We start from the raw sequence: 15914 nt of genomic DNA, 5'->3' as shown, positions 1-15914 counted from the left end.
TGTACTACTGTTCTAAGCAAAACCTTTCTAAACAAAAGAAATTGTTAATGTGATAACATGGGCGTCCAGTTCCTAAGTTATCACCAGAAAGGAGAATTGACTGCATTTCCCCAGAAATTGGTAAACTTCTGACCCAGGTAAAATCCTTAGTGACAGTCCCTGTTAGCCCAGATATTAACTTAAACTTGTTCCCATGACACAGTAATCCCTTTCCCCTGGAAATGGCCCAAGCCATTTCATGCTGAGGATTTGACATGCCTTCCACCACGGCCATGTTTCGGGGCAGAGCTCAGAAAACTTTAACTGGTCCACTCTGTAGGTGCAGGCACTCAGTGCAGTCTCAGCATCTGTCTCTGTCTCTCTCTAGGCAGTTTTCAGGCACAATCATATCCATCTGATTGAATGTTATCCTCTTGGGAAGTTGGGTGTTGACTTTTCCTCCTCTCTTCCCCTATATTTCCTTCCCCCAAACAAGTACAGTAGTGCCCTTTGCAGGCAGTGAGAACTGGGTATCAGGCTGCCTGCCACTCTCAGGACTTTCCTCATTGTTTGTCAACTTTTTTCCTCAGATCAACAACAAAGCCTGTGGAAAAATCTCTGTACCCCAGAAAGTTGCCCAGGACCAGGACAAAGTCCACGAACTTGTTCTACAAAGCGAACTGGGGGTCAGGCTCTTGCAGGGGCGAAGCATTAAGAAGGCCTTCCTCTCCCCGAGAACTGCCCTCATCAACTTCCTCGTGCAAGAGTGATTGCTGACAACTGCAGCTGCCATGAGGGCCCCTGAGGAACCTCGGTCCAGGCTGGGATTAAGGGGAAGAAGTCTGCCTCCCTAGGGGAAGGGAAAAGACAAATGATTTGAACACTTGCCTTCACACTAGGACTGGACTTAACTGTGTACCTCTGTGGTGTGGCCTGGTGCCAAGGTGAGGATGGGTGTGGAAAAGGATGAATATGGGTGATGGGGAAGGGGTCTTACAGCCTGTCCCTCAGGCCCTCCTCTCCCAGCAGAGGAGGTAAAGCCACTAGAGATGCTTCTGAGTGGGAGCAGGAAGAAGAAAAGAGGAAAAAAAGCAAGTGCGGACAAGCAGAGTGCCTCTCTAGCAGCCAAGGAGCTTCTAGATTCCAGAAATGATACTGCCTTAGGCTCTACCCAGGAATCTGAGGCTAAACTGGGGAGCCACGTGTGGCTCGGGAGCAGTGTGGGCAGTCACTGTTGACCCAGTAACCAAGCCTCAGAATCGTAGTTGGCAGTCTCCATGTCTTCACTAGATAAAGAAGCCATTTGGTCTTCTTCAAATACCTGATATGTGTATATGGACTCACTCTGGGTCTTCAAAGACTGTTCTGAACCAAAAGGCAAGCAGTGCTCGTCCCTCTGTATGAGTCTCCATCTTTCCTCAGCTCTGTCCTGGAGGCCTCTTCCTCTCACAGCTCCAGTAGATGCGCCTGCTGGGCCTGCTCTAGTGCTGATTCCCAGGCTCTTGGGTGAAGCACCATTTGCTAGCATAAGTGATGGGCAGCACTTCATAACCACTCCCTCAGGGGTAAACTGTGCTGCATAGTGAAGCAGAACCAGGCTGTGGACTGCTGGTCCCCAGTCCTAGAGCCGCAACACAGCCCAACAGGGATCCACTCAGGTGGGCCTCAGACAGTGATGCTGCCATTCGTGCAGCCCCAGAGCCGGGCGTCAGGAAGAGCAAGTTGGCCTCAGAGGAGCAGCACTAATAATGCCCTGGTGCTGCCTCTTTCTGTTCAAGCTGCAGAGGTTGGGCCACTAGGAAGATGGCCAGGAATAGATCCCTGCCGTTAGCATATTTAGGTAATCCTGGTTTTCTGGGAAGTCAGCAATTAAATGCTCTTACCAGAACTGGCCAAAGGCAATGATTAATATTAGTTGAGGTTAATATTTAATGGAGGGAGGCAAGAGAGATTCTAGCCATTTTGTGATGCTGGAAATCCATATTTGTTATCTGATGTCATTTTGTAAAGAAGCCTCAGATGTTGTTAACTGCAGTTCAGCAGTTAACGTTAATTTTTTTTAAAAGTAATAAATGTTTATCCTGCATGACTTTGGGAAATATGTGTGAACTTAGAATATCCACCATATTCTAATTCTAGAAGTTAATTAGGAACAGATTAAAACATCCCAGCATCCTCAGAGACATTGGCTGTGCACCGCACTACACATGGAATCTTATAAAGTGAGACCATGGCAGATGACACTGATTCAGGTACTTCAGCAACAGCAATTAAGTCATTAGTTCTCAACTTGGCTCAGACTTCCACCTGGGAAACAATAGTATGCTTGGTCCCCATACTGAGAAATTCTGATTTAATAGACAGGGTATGACCTGGGCATCATACTTTTAAAAGCTCCCTAGGTGATGCTCATGGGCACTGAATTTATTGATGCATTTAAACCACAGTTTCTATCTAGTCTTTTCTCTTACCAGTCTTCAGTTTAACTGGGATGAGTTTGGTCGAGGACTAAGATATGATGAGGTGAGGCTGGGGAAGGTGAGGACCAGAAGGGAAGACAGGGACTACAACACTAAACCGGTATTTAAGATGTTCCCAATGTTGACCTGATTACACACAATCCCATCCCATCTGGTAGCAAATGTGGATTAAATATAAGCAAATGGATGAGGACCTTTGGTACAAGGAGGGAGAGGTGAGAGGTTCTGCTTGATTGTCTTTTGTTTTTTCCTAAGGTCAGCTAAGTAGTCTTGAACCAACTAACAAGATGAGAGTAGGAGACCTTTTATCTGCATATTATCCAGCCAGAGCAACTGGCCAGTGAAACCTCGAAGCTACTATATACGTGATGGCTAGCTGATACCAGTTGACTTTTAAGAACCTTTCCTCCAAGGATAAAATTTGAAAACAAGACCTCATTGGTGCTTACCAAGAGATAGTAGATAGAATAATTGAATAGAAAATCTGATACCTGAAGGAGAAAAAATGATCTCAGTCATTTTGGCCCCCAACCCCCTGGACCTCACTGTGGCCATATCTTTCTGCCCAGTGACATGTGGGATTGTGACGTGGGTGGAAATGGAGCAGGGGATGAAAAGCGGAGAGCTGGAAACCTTATCTGTGAGTCCAACCAGAGCTTTCAGATCAAGTCTGTCTTGGCAATTGCCTGTGAGTTTCAGAATAAGTTTCCCCCAGCAGGCTCTGGGTCATTCTCTCAACAGCTGTTATGGGAAAAGGGATTTGCTCGGGGAGCCCCTTGACTGATAGGGAGTGACCATCATCCTTCATCATATTGCCCTCTGCTGACGTGGCTTGTGGTTTACTGATTAATGACCTGAGAATGCTGGAAGTGTGGATGGCCCAGTGGTGTAAGCTATAGGAAGTTTGGAGCCAAGTAGAGGAGTCCACTAGAAACTTTCAGACCATTCATGGCCCAAACCAAAAGCTCGGCATCTGAAGTTGGCTTTGCTTTTCATTTAAGAGTGGCTTGTTTCCTGAGCTGGACCCCAAAGGATGGTGTGTTGGCCACTAGTATATATGGATATCCTGCAGCTAGACTGATGACACTTCCTTCTGGGCCAAAGTTTGCCATTACAGACCACGGGCCAAAGAGGGCGTGATCCCTGTCCCAACTGACCCAGCCTCCGAGCACCACAGAGTTTTTTCTTCCTTGGAGAGAAGATAAAAGAGAGCCAAGGCTCTAGGAACACACCACGCACCAAGCACTATGCAAGGGGCTTCACTACTGCTCTTGAGACCTTACTGCAAAATCCCAAAGCTGCAAAGTACAAAGTATGATCCACATCCAACATAAAAGGAAACTGAAGCCTAGAAAATTATAGTAAATTATTATGTCACACCATTAATAACTGCTAGAGCCAGGATTCAGTCTCAGGTCTGCCTTTCTGTTCACAATTCATGCTTTCTTCATAGCACCATGCTACTTTCTTGGGAGGGAAGAAAAGGGATGTCTTGGGAGGAAAGAAAGCTTGTTCTTATTCTTCTTTCTGTCCTGGGAATTCTAAACCAGAACTCTGGTGCATGTATGTGTGGCACCACAGTTGTCTCTCCTTGAGAAAGAGGACTGGGCTTTAAACCCTGTATCTGTCAGTCATTAGCTTTGAGCCATCTCTTAAGTGGAAGTAATACAACTTCCTGGACATCTTTGAATGAGGTTACTTCCTTCAGCTCAAGGAAAGTCCCCAGAGAAAGGCCTGGCTGAGCCTTCAGCAACCAATGCCTATAGCAGCTGGGATGCACACAGCAACTGGTAAAGAGGATCTGGGTAGCACACCCACCACAAAACACTACAAGGAGAGAAGCCCAGAGTCCAAGCCTGAGAAGAAGAGACTGACTGTAGGTGAGGAAAGACAGAATCCAAAGTCCCCAGAGAAATGGAGTGTGTGATGGAGTCTGAATAAGTGCAGTACCTCTGGCCTGCCTTTATGCCACACTGGTGGGCTATGGAGCTCAGAGGCAGTCCTGCCAGATACAGGGCACTGGATGTGACCAAACAGGAAAGCATTATCATCCCTGTTTGCAGGTGACAAAATTGTGGTTCAGAGAGTCTATGACTTGTTTGAGTCCACAACAGTAAGTCATGAAGTATCTGTGTGCATTCCACTAAGAACATCCCCCCTATTTTGTAGGGGAAGCCCAGTGTACAACCACCAGGCAAAATTTACCCCCAGGAGGTTAATTTTCTTTAGCAGAAGAGTTCCACTGAACCTCACAGTCAAGGGAATGAAGGTACAGCTCAAGGATAGACTAAAGGAGAAGAGTTTGCTTTCCCTTTTCCTCTTGTAAAAGAAGCAAGCAGAAAACATGGGTTTTGGGGGTCAGAGCGGGGGCAACTGAAGGCTGTCCTCCAAACAGATGGATTTGGAGGATGGAATCTGGGGTCACCAACGATGAGCAAGTGGGGAATTCCCCAGGGTGGGTGGGCGGGTAGGTGCTGACAGTGTTGGCAGAGAGGGGAACACAGGAGCAGCCAGGACCTCAAACTTAGGGCCAAGGATAACCAGAAGGGCTGACCTCACTCCAGCTTCCTTCACCACCCCCAGGCCTGCTTACATGAGGGTGGTGGTTGCAGTGGCTAATGGGGCTCTGGGGGGCGGGTGGGGGCTTGGAACCCAAAATCCTATGACTCATCACCTATGAGCCTGGACCTTAAGCTCTGACTGCGAGGCCTTGAATTCTGGTTCTTATTCTTTGGGCCTCTGGACGAGCACGCCTAGGCCAAGCGTGCCCATGTGTAGGAGCCATGGTCTGGGTGCCATAACATTAGCAACGATATTACCTAACATTTACTGAGCCCTAATTATGTACCAAATACTGCTTAAGAGCTTTACCACATAAGGGGTCTTAGCCAAGGTCACACGAGATTATGGCAGAGCCATGATTCAAACCCTGCTCCACTGTGTTTCTTCCCAAAAGGCTTTCTGCAAACCAAAGGCCCTTGTACCACCTGCATTCTCAAAGAAAGTCCTGCTTGCCAGATTTCTCTGCTGTTGGCTCTAAAGTACCCAAGAACCTGCCAAGGCCACAGTTTCTCTTTTTTTTTTTTTTTTTTAAGGCCACAGTTTCTTGATCTATACCTGGGAAGGTAGGCTCACTGTGGGCACATCTCACTGGTGTCCCAAGGCAACCAATCAGTCTGTGCCTAGGAAAAGGTCTGGGCTCACTCTGAGAGCTTGGGACTGACAACTCCCAAAAAGCCATTGCCTCTGGCAGACAGATGGAACCTCTTTGGGGTACCATCATAGAGCCCTAGAAGCCAGGGGGTCAACTTTTTTTTTTTTTTAGTATTTTTATTGACAAAGCAAACAACATACAAACACGAACATTCTTTTTTTTTTTAACTTTTTTTATTTATTAATTAAAAAAATTAAGAACAAACAAAAACATTAACATATCATTCCGTTCTACATATACAATCAGTAATTCTCAGTATCGTCACATAGTTGCATATTCATCATTTCTTAGAACAATTCAGAAAAAGAAATAAAAAGACAATCGAAAAAGAAATAAAACGATAACAGAAAAAAAAAATTATACATGCCATACCCCTTACCCCTCGCTTTCATTTATCACTAGCATTTCAAACTAAATTTATTTTAACATTTGTTCCCCCTATTATTTATTTTTATTCCATATGTTCTACTCGTCTGTTGACATGGTAGGTAAAAGGAGCATCAGACACAAGGTTTTCACAACCACACAATCACATTGTGAAAGCTATATCATTATTCAATCATCCTCAAGAAACATGGCTACTGGAACACAGCTCTACATTTTCAGGCAGTTCCCTCCAGCCTCTCCACTACATCTTGAATAACAAGGTGATATCTACTTAATGTGTAAGAATAACCTCCAGGATAACCTCTCGACTCTGTTTGGAATCTCTCAGCCATTGACACTTTGTCTCATTTCACTCTTCCCCCCTTTGGTCGAGAAGATCTTCTCAATCCCTTGATGCTGAGTCTCAGCTGATTCCAGAATTTCTGTCCCACATTGCCAGGAAGGTCCACACCCCTGGGAGTCATGTTTCACGTAGACAGGGGGAGGGTGGTGAGTTTGCTTGTTGTGTTGGCTGGAGAGAGGCCACATCTGAGCAACAAAAGAGGCTCTCTTGGGGGAAGCACGAACATTCTTAACATATAAACATTCCATGCTTGGTGTGCAATCAGTGACTCACAATATCATCACACAGTTGCATATTCATCACCATGACCATTTCTTAGAACATTTGCATCACTCCAGAAAAATAAAAAGAAAAAAAGACCCTCATACATACCGTACCCCTTACCCCTCCCTCTCATTGACCACTAGTATTTCCATCTCCCCAATATATTTTAACCTTTGTTTCCCATATTTTTTTCCTATACCCCTTGCCACTCCATTTCATTGATCACTAGTATTTCAATCTACTCAACTTACTGTAACATTTTTCCCCTCTGTTATGTATTTTTTATCCATATTTTTTCTCATCTGTCCATACCATAGATCAGACACAGGGTTTTCACAATCACACAGTCACTTTGCAAAAACTGTATCATTGTAAAACATAAAAAAAAAAAAAAACATGACTACTGGGACACAGCTCTACAGTTTCAGGTACTTCCCTCTAGCCACTCTAATACACAGGGGGTCACCTTTCCCAGCTCCCCATGCTGCTGTGAAAACCCCTGTAAGGAGAGGAGGAGGGACTGGGATTGAGCAGGCAGTCATGGAGATAGCGACTTAGCCTTACAGCAGCCAGCTTCTTCCCCAGATCATCCTTTCCAAGCACAGCAGAAAACCTCATCTGGGATTAATTAAGGATGACTCACCACCTGGCTCCATCTGAAGGCGGACTCATCTACCACACCTGCTCAGCTGCACCCTTGTGGCCTGCCCTAAGAGCCAGAAACTGTGCAGAGGAGAACCAGATCTTAGGGGGAGGGGACCACTTTCCTCAGACACTATCTAGGGTAGGAGGGAGCATGGAGAGGGATGGAATAGACACTCAGGGATCTGTTAGAGGTCCGGGGAGGAGGCAGGGGCCACTCAAAGGGTGCTGTCGTTCACTGGGTCTGGCACATCATTTACCGGGGGAAGAAACAAATCCCTTCAGCTAGAAACAGGGACAAGGACCTTTGGTAGGTGGGCTCCAGAGGTGGACCTGTTGTCAGTGGGCTGGCAGAGATGGCAGCACGGTGCAGTAACAGGCTGAGAGCAAAGGGCCCCTGAGCCAGGTGTCACCTAATATCTCTATGATGACCTGTCTATCTGCTAATTTCTTAGTTGTCAGTTAGCATCTTAGTTCCCAGGAATATTTTGGTTTTCTAGTAATATTTTAATTGACTTCTATCATCTTTATTTTCAGCAAAGAATCTATGTTATCAACAAACATCTTAGATGTCAGTCTCTCAGTGAATGTGGTGGACATCTTAACATTGGTCACTTCAGTACTGCCTGTGACCACCTTAATTGTTCACCAATACCTTAGTTGTCTGCTAATATCACCATTGTTTACCAATCATCTGTATTTATAAAAATTTCAATTATCAGCTAGCCATATTAATTAATGTAACTATTACAGAAATAAACCCAAATCTCAGCGGCTTAACACAGCAAACTTTATTTCTCATGTCCTTTAATCTTCTGGAGACAGTTACAGGGAGCAAGGGGAGGTTCTGTTCCATTCAGTTCCAGCTTGATGGAGGGCCCCAGGCTGATGGAGGCTCTGCCAGCGTCTATTCATAGCTTTAGAGGTTGCCCTAGACATCACTGTCCTGCCCACACGTAGGGGAAGAGACAGATGGCATGTCATGCAGGAGGTTTTCATGGGCCAGCTCAGGAAGTAGCATACCCACTTCTGTCCACTTTCTGTTGCCTCAGCCAATTGCCAGGGAGGTTGGGAAATGCTGTTCCTGGGCTGGGCAGCCACTTCCCAGCCACAACGCCACACTATGGAAGGGGAACCCAGATCTTTGGTGGGCAGCTGGCTGCCTCTGCCACATACGCAATCTTAGTTCTCCAGCTCCTGGTGGCCAGCATACATCTTTTTTTTCTTTGTAGTCAAGATTTTTTTATTTCAATGCCTGGAAGCATTCAGATGGATTAAAATGGTACTACTGTAATTTCTTAAAATACATAAATATAAACTCTTCTTAAAAAACTTTTGAAAATATTGACACTCAGATTTTCAAAAGCATTGGCTATTAAAAAAACACAAGGCAACAATAAAATATCAAAGAACTTTCATATACATAAATGAGGACATAATTAGCAAACTAGTCAGACGAAATAAACACAAATAATCTGTCTTTATACTTTGGATGTTTGTTTAACTCTGCTTCATAAAAAAAATAACTGAGACATCTTTTGTTCAAGTATTTTATTTCTAACATTAAATTACATTTTCTGAATATTTTTATAAAGAAATGAAAACTGTCACATACAGCTGTTTGCCACAAAGTCATACGCCATAAAGTAAAATACAACCAGCTGAATTTATCCATGTTTCCCAATAATCCAATGTGACTTTAGATGGTTTTCTATATACTTTATTCTAATTCATTTGTGCAGATTAGGGAAACAGATTTATAATGAGTTGTTTTCATCTTTAAACTTACTTTCTATATACTGCCCCTCCTTTCCAGCAAATCCAGTGCTAAAGTGAAAAATGATAGTGTAGTATTTCAGAGGCCCAAAGCAATCTATAACCTTAATTTCTCAAATATCAATTTCAAATTTCTCCCTACATAAGCAAAGACTCAAACAGCCAAAAATCACCTAGTTAGCAGGAAGGGAAATGTGTGAGATGAATATGATTTAACTAGAACTTTATTATTTATGCTTTTCCCTCAAGCTACAAGCATTGTTTAGTCTCACATTGAACATATACAACTACAGAGTTTAGGTTTTTACAGGCACGTAATTACATGAAAAATAAGTAACTTTCAAGCTCTTTCATAGTTGAGCTGGCTCTTAAATATCTTCAGGGAAAAGGAGTCCCAAGAATTTTGTGTTCTTTAAGAAGCTGGTATGTATAAATGAACTGCTATATGTTCAATTAAATTTTGAAGAAATCTACAGAATTTTTTTCTAAAAGTACTCTGCAGATATGCATGGCCGTCACTGTTCATATAATGAAAGGATGGAATGGTAAAGGTAGATTCAATCTGTGAGTATACAGTTGAAAGCTAATCTAAATGGAAAAAACAAAATGAAAAAGTCGACACTGACAACTGTTTAAAGGAAAATAGAACCCATCCAAAAAACTGCTGAGGAACAAGTGTTTCTTCACTTGAGGAGAACAATGTTATCCAACACAAAAACGAGAACTACAGATTTGAAAACTACAGATTTTTCTTTGACTTAAAATACAAAAAAAAAGTGGAAGGAAGAAGTCAAGACCATCTAAAATTGAGTCAGGTTTATGTAAAAATGGAACAGAGAGTACAATGATTTCACTTCATGAAGGAAATGACTGATATGAAATTTCACAAGTCATCATGTCTATAATAAACTATATTAATGTAAAAAAGTATCAATAGGGTGGGCCATGGTGGCTCAGCAGGCAGAATTCTCTCCTGCCATACTGGAGACCCAGGTTCAATTCCCAGGGCCTTCCCAGGCAAAAAAAAAAAAAAAAAAAAAATCAATGCACAATTATCAAAAATACGAAGTCTGGATTTTTCCTCTTAAGTTTATAATAGACTACCAAACAAACTTCTGTTTAATGCATTTACTTCTACAAGCCTCTCTGTTTAGCAGCACATGCTATATAAGTACCTACATACATACTAGTATTTTTTTTTTTTTTTTTTTTTAGCTCAGATGCAGCTTCATTCAGTATTTTAACATGATTACTTTACAATTAGGTATTATTGTGCTGTCCATTTTTGAGTTTTTGTATCTAGTCCTGTTGCACAGTCTGTATCCCTTCAGCTTCAATTACCCATTGTCTTACCCTGTTTCTAACTCCTGCTGAACTCTGTTACCAATGACATATTTCAAGTTTATTCTCGAATGTCCGTTCACATCAGTGGGACCATACAGTATTTGTCCTTTAGTTTTTGGCTGGATTCACTCAGCATAATATTCTCTAGGTCCATCCATGTTATTACATGGTTCATAAGTTTATCTTGTCTTAAAGCTGCATAATATTCCATCGTATGTATATACCACAGTTTGTTTAGCCACTCTTCTGTTGATGGAGATTTTGGCTGTTTCCATCTCTTTGCAATTGTAAATAACGCTGCTATAAACATTGGTGTGCAAATGTCCGTTTGTGTCTTTGCCCTTAAGTCCTTTGAGTAGATACCTAGCAATGGTATTGCTGGGTCGTATGGCAATTCTATATTCAGCTTTTTGAGGAACCGCCAAACTGCCTTCCACAGTGGTTGCACCCTTTGACATTCCCACCAACAGTGGATAAGTGTGCCTCTTTCTCCACATCCTCTCCAGCACTTGTCATTTTCTGTTTTGTTGATAATGGCCATTCTGGTGGGTGTGAGATGATATCTCATTGTGGTTTTGATTTGCATTTCTCTAATGGCCAGGGACATTGAGCATCTCTTCATGTGCCTCTTGACCATCCATATTTCTTCTTCTGGTAGGTGTCTGTTTAAGTCTTTTTCCCATTTTGTAATTGGGTTGGCTGTCTTTTTGTTGTTGAGTTGAACAATCTCTTTATAAATTCTGGATACTAGACCTTTATCTGATATGTCGTTTCCAAATATTGTCTCCCATTGTGTAGGCTGTCTTTCTACTTTCTTGATGAAGTTCTTTGATGCACAAAAGTGTTTAATTTTGAGGAGCTCCCATTTATTTATTTCCTTCTTCAGTGTTCTTGCTTTAGGTTTAAGGTCCATAAAACCGCCTCCAGTTGTAAGATCCATAAGATATCTCCCAACATTTTCCTCTAACTGTTTTATGGTCTTAGACCTAATGTTTAGATCTTTGATCCATTTTGAGTTAACTTTTGTATAGGGTGTGAGAGATGGGTCTTCTTTCATTCTTTTGCATATGGATATCCAGTTCTCTAGGCACCATTTATTGAAGAGACTGCTCTGTCCCAGGTGAGTTGGCTTGACTGCCTTATCAAAGATCAAATGTCCATAGATGAGAGGGTCTATATCTGAGCACTCTATTCGATTCCATTGGTCGATATATCTATCTTTATGCCAATACCATGCTGTTTTGACCACTGTGGCTTCATAATATGCCTTAAAGTCAGGCAGCGCGAGACCTCCAGCTTCGTTTTTTTTCCTCAAGATGTTTTTAGCAATTCGGGGCACCCTGCCCTTCCAGATAAATTTGCTTATTGGTTTTTCTATTTCTGAAAAATAAGTTGTTGGGATTTTGATTGGTATTGCATTGAATCTGTAAATCAATTTAGGTAGGATTGACATCTTGACTATATTTAGTCTTCCAATCCATGAACACGGTATGCCCTTCCATCTATTTAGGTCTTCTGTGATTTCTTTTAGCAGTTTTTTGTAGTTTTCTTTATATAGGTTTTTTGTCTCTTTGGTTAAATTTATTCCTAGGTATTTTATTCTTTTAGTTGCGATTGTAAATGGGATACTAGTATTTTAAGAATCATGCCTCATCTCAAACTTTTTACCCATTATATGTATGGTTTATTTACATCATAAGAAACTCAAGACCTTTCTAAGTAATCCATTTTAGAATGCTTTGAAAGAGCTTTTAATTAACATATTACATAAAAATAATCTTGATTTTTAAATGAAATCTTTTTATTACTGTGGCATAATGGGTTTAATTTAACAGCTGAAGCATAAATATAGTAATTACATTGTACTGTTTAAACTAATTCACAGCTACAGGAAAATGATTGATTTTTAAAATATTACCAACATGAAGCTGTGTAGTTATGAGCAGTGAAATGTAGGAAAACAATAAATGAATAAATAAGACGTTTTCTCAGCAGTGGCCATTCATTATTTTGCTATTAGGAACCTGGAAGAAATTTTCTTCTTTTACTTTCAAGTGTTGTGGTAATTCTAGTCATTTCTTAGCTTCTTCAATATCATCTTGAATTGCTGAAATAAGTGATTCCAAAAAATCAAAGTTCTTTTCTACTCTGAGATGGCCAACAATGGCCACACTGAGCATTTCCCCATAGAAGTCCTCTTTGAAGGTATGCATGATGTGAGTTTCCATGGACTTTTCCGTCTTCTTGTAGTATGGGTTCCATCCTATGCTCGCCACCATCTTACCGACATTTCCACTTCCAGCCCTGGCCCAACCATAATAAATGCCAGTGGACAGATCAGCTGCAAGAGTATCGACTACTTGTTCAGGAAAGTTAGCGGTGTGGATGCCCAGCTGCTTGAACCAGCAGACATCTTAATTGTCTACTAACACCATGGTTTACAGACACCTCCTGAGTGGCAGCCACTCACCTCCTAAATTTGTGAAAACTGCTGGCTATGGGTCTAAAATAACTGTGCCAATCGCAGACCCTTTCACCCCCTTCGCACCGGGCTGCCGCCCTGCCCTGCGTGCCAGACCCCGGGCACGCCCCGCGGACACGGGAACCGCAGACGCGCGCTTCGTGCCGGTTTAGGAAAGGGGGATTTTTATTCCGAAGAGTTTATTGGTCCCCAGTTCTCCCTAGTCTCCTCTAGTTGTGCAGCTCACACACTGATTTGTGGAGACGGTCTGCAGTGTTTTGTAGTTGGGGGGGTGGGGGGTGGCATTTGGAAAGGTAGAGAAAAGCAGGTGCCCCAGATGTCCAGCAGGAAATCTGGGACATTCTTCAGATTCCTGCTTCTGAAGGAAGAGTCGGGGCTGTTCATTCAGGGTGGGAATGTAACACCTTCCTGAATGCTTTCAGGTGATCTGGTCCTGGAGATTCCCCTCCACGCCCTCCCCTCCACCCCAGCACACACACACACACACACACACACACACACACACACACACACACACACACACACACACACACACACACGTACACACAAACAACCGAGGGCCTGGCTTGGTGGAAGTTTCCTGCTGATTTATTTTTGCCTCACAGCCATGTGACTGGGGCAGGTGTGGGGAGGGCCGTGGAGTCCTGAGAATTGGCCGAAGGTCAGGAACCGGCCTGAGGCTGGGCCCGAGGTGCACAGCTAAGCAGGAAGGTCCCCCAAGCCTCCCCCACCACACACACACACACATGCTCAGCGGGTGCTGGATACAGGGGCTGCCCTCCTCTGAGGACCCACCTCTGGGGGACCTTCTGTATGGCTATGAGCATCATGAGCAGCAGGAGCCGTTCCCAGCGGCCCCCGTCTGCTGAGCATGACTCTGTGCCAGGGACGGCCTGACGAGGGCCCAGTGGGGACCTGGGGAGCTTGATTCAAGTCCTAGCTCAGCTGTTACTGACCATGAGATCCTGGCAGATTACTCAATGTCCCTGCGCCTCTGCTTTCTCGTCTGTGCAACAAGGGGTACGAGTCCATCCTCTGCACGGTTGGGAGGGTTCGATGAGGTAATGTATGTTAAAGGGCCTAGAAGAACACAAGGCATATGGTGAGAGTGGTTGAGTTAGCAGTTACCCTTGTTCTTATGTGCTTTATCCCCTTTAATCCTCACCGGCCCCACTGTGAGAAGGTTGACAAGCAGGAGCCCCTCTTTACAGATGAGGAAACTGAGGCTTGGGGATGTCAGGGAACCTGCCTGAGGTCACCAGCTGGAAGTCTGTAGAGACAGGCACTGTCAGGTTCTGATTTTAGATTCGGGTGCTGTTTGCACTGTTCCTGAGAATTAATTAAGCTGGACGCTTAAGGAAGTGAGTGTTTTCTGGGTCTATGTTTCCTTAAAATGTTCACTTTTTAAAAAAATCTATAACACCGAAAACAAGACAAAATCAAAAAGTCTTGTCTCCCACCCTCAGGCTCCCAGCTCCAGAGGCTCTACCTTCTCACAGTTAAAACTGGGCGATGACACCCATCCCATAGGGATCTCTTACCACCCAGATGGGTAAGAGAATGAGTGTGTTGGGCTCTGGCACATAGTAGGTGCCTTTCCCTTCCCTTCTGCCCCCTCCCCTGGCCTCTATTCCGTTCCAGCAAAGGCTCCTGGGCATTTCATAAGCCTGGGAGACCAGGGACTCATCCTGTTTGGAGGGGTTGGGGAGGGGCAGTATTCCCAGCCGGGGCAGGTGTTGCTGAGGGCAGAGCTGAGGGCACAACCCGGGGCACTGCGGCGGCATCAGGCCCAGCTGATTTCTGGGCTGGGACCTGCCTCGGGTGCTGACAAACTGTACCTGCCAGGAGTAGTTTCAACTCCAGCTGACCTAGGGGATCAGGGAGAGGCAGTAGTCGGCCGGTGGGGTTCTTCTCCGCCCCCCCCCCCCCCCACTCCGGCTTCCTCTCATTTTTGTCTGAGGTTTCCTGGAGGCTGGAGGGAGCAGTGCAAGACCCAGTGCAAGACTCAGGGGCAATGTGAGCCTGCTGCTGCTTCCCTGAGTGTGTGTGTGTGTGTATGTGTGTGTGAGTGCATGTGTGTGTCGCTCTCGGAGTACATGTGTGCCTGTGTCTTCCTCCTAGGCCTGAGCGTGGCTCAAGGAGAGACTCCAGGTGAGGATGAAAAGTGCCACATCACCAGGGGCCGAGCTCCCACCGCACAAGCTCCAGCAAACCTGTGCTCAGCTGGGCTTTGCTGGGTGCTATCTGGAAAGGAATAAGACCCAATCCCCAGCCTCCCCCTCTCTCCACGCTCCCCGGAACTTGCCCGGCTCGCTCCACAAATTGCGGCTCCGCAGACCCACCTCCCGCACGCCTGCCTCGGGGCCGTCTCACTCGCGGGGACCCCTGCCTAGAAGCTCTCCCCACACACGGTTCACCCTCACTTCCCTCTGCTCCCGGCTAACCGGGTCCTCATCAGGGAGGTCTTCCCTCACCATCCTGCGCAGAGCATTGTTCCCGGACAAAGGCCGCGGGTTCTTCTGCTGGACCCGCTCAATAACCAGTTCCTGAGACACCTGGGGTTTCAGAGACAGAAAGTCTATTACCGCGGGCGTGGTGGGACAGCATGGTCTCGCGGCCCAAAATCCGCCCCCCGCCCCCCCTCCGAGTTTAGGGGGTTCAAGGCTTTTTAAGGATTTTGGCAAGGGGAGAGGAGGTCATTTTGAATAGCAAATTCAAAGCAGAGAAGGAGACAGTGTTATCATTACCACTTCAATAGGAGTACGTAATCAGAAAGATGGGGAGGCAAGAGCTGTCATTTCAGTAGTAAAGGTGTAAACCCGAAGGAAGGGAGACAAGCTACCTTTCAATGGCAGCATCTAGACGATACGATGTACAAATGTCAGGGGCTGACGGTGGTTAATGGCCGACTCCAAATTCTTCTTTAGTCTTTAGGTCTTTGCCCTACAAGAAAATGACCAGATAAAGGGAGTAACAGCTCTTACAGTCATAAAGGCACAAGAT

At 44.6% G+C, this 15914-nt stretch overlaps 1 protein-coding gene and 1 long non-coding RNA gene across 6 annotated transcripts in view; one reads left to right on the top strand and one right to left on the bottom strand.

Moving 5' to 3' along the window:
• LARS2 (leucyl-tRNA synthetase 2, mitochondrial) overlaps positions 1-4888 on the top strand; it is a 200267-nt gene extending 195379 nt beyond the window's left edge. For 4 of the 5 annotated variants that reach the window (XM_077129574.1, XM_077129571.1, XM_077129573.1 and 1 more), the window contains one exon: positions 570-4888. In XM_077129574.1, the coding sequence (XP_076985689.1) occupies positions 570-749 (180 nt within the window). In that variant the 3' untranslated portion in view covers positions 750-4888. The remainder of the gene's footprint in view (positions 1-569) is intronic. The other variant, XM_077129575.1, reaches the window with a different exon arrangement.
• Positions 4889-7779: 2891 nt separating this feature from the next.
• LOC143657312 (uncharacterized) lies at positions 7780-15443 on the bottom strand. The gene is made up of 3 exons (XR_013162799.1): positions 15254-15443; positions 13868-13991; positions 7780-8564 (listed from the first exon to the last, which is right to left on the bottom strand). It is a non-coding gene; the product is annotated as an uncharacterized LOC143657312 (long non-coding RNA).
• Positions 15444-15914: the final 471 nt, after the last annotated feature.

This window comes from Tamandua tetradactyla, chromosome 15, assembly GCF_023851605.1.
Source record: "Tamandua tetradactyla isolate mTamTet1 chromosome 15, mTamTet1.pri, whole genome shotgun sequence".
NCBI lineage: Eukaryota > Metazoa > Chordata > Mammalia > Pilosa > Myrmecophagidae > Tamandua > Tamandua tetradactyla.
This window is presented reverse-complemented; position numbering and strand designations above follow the sequence as displayed.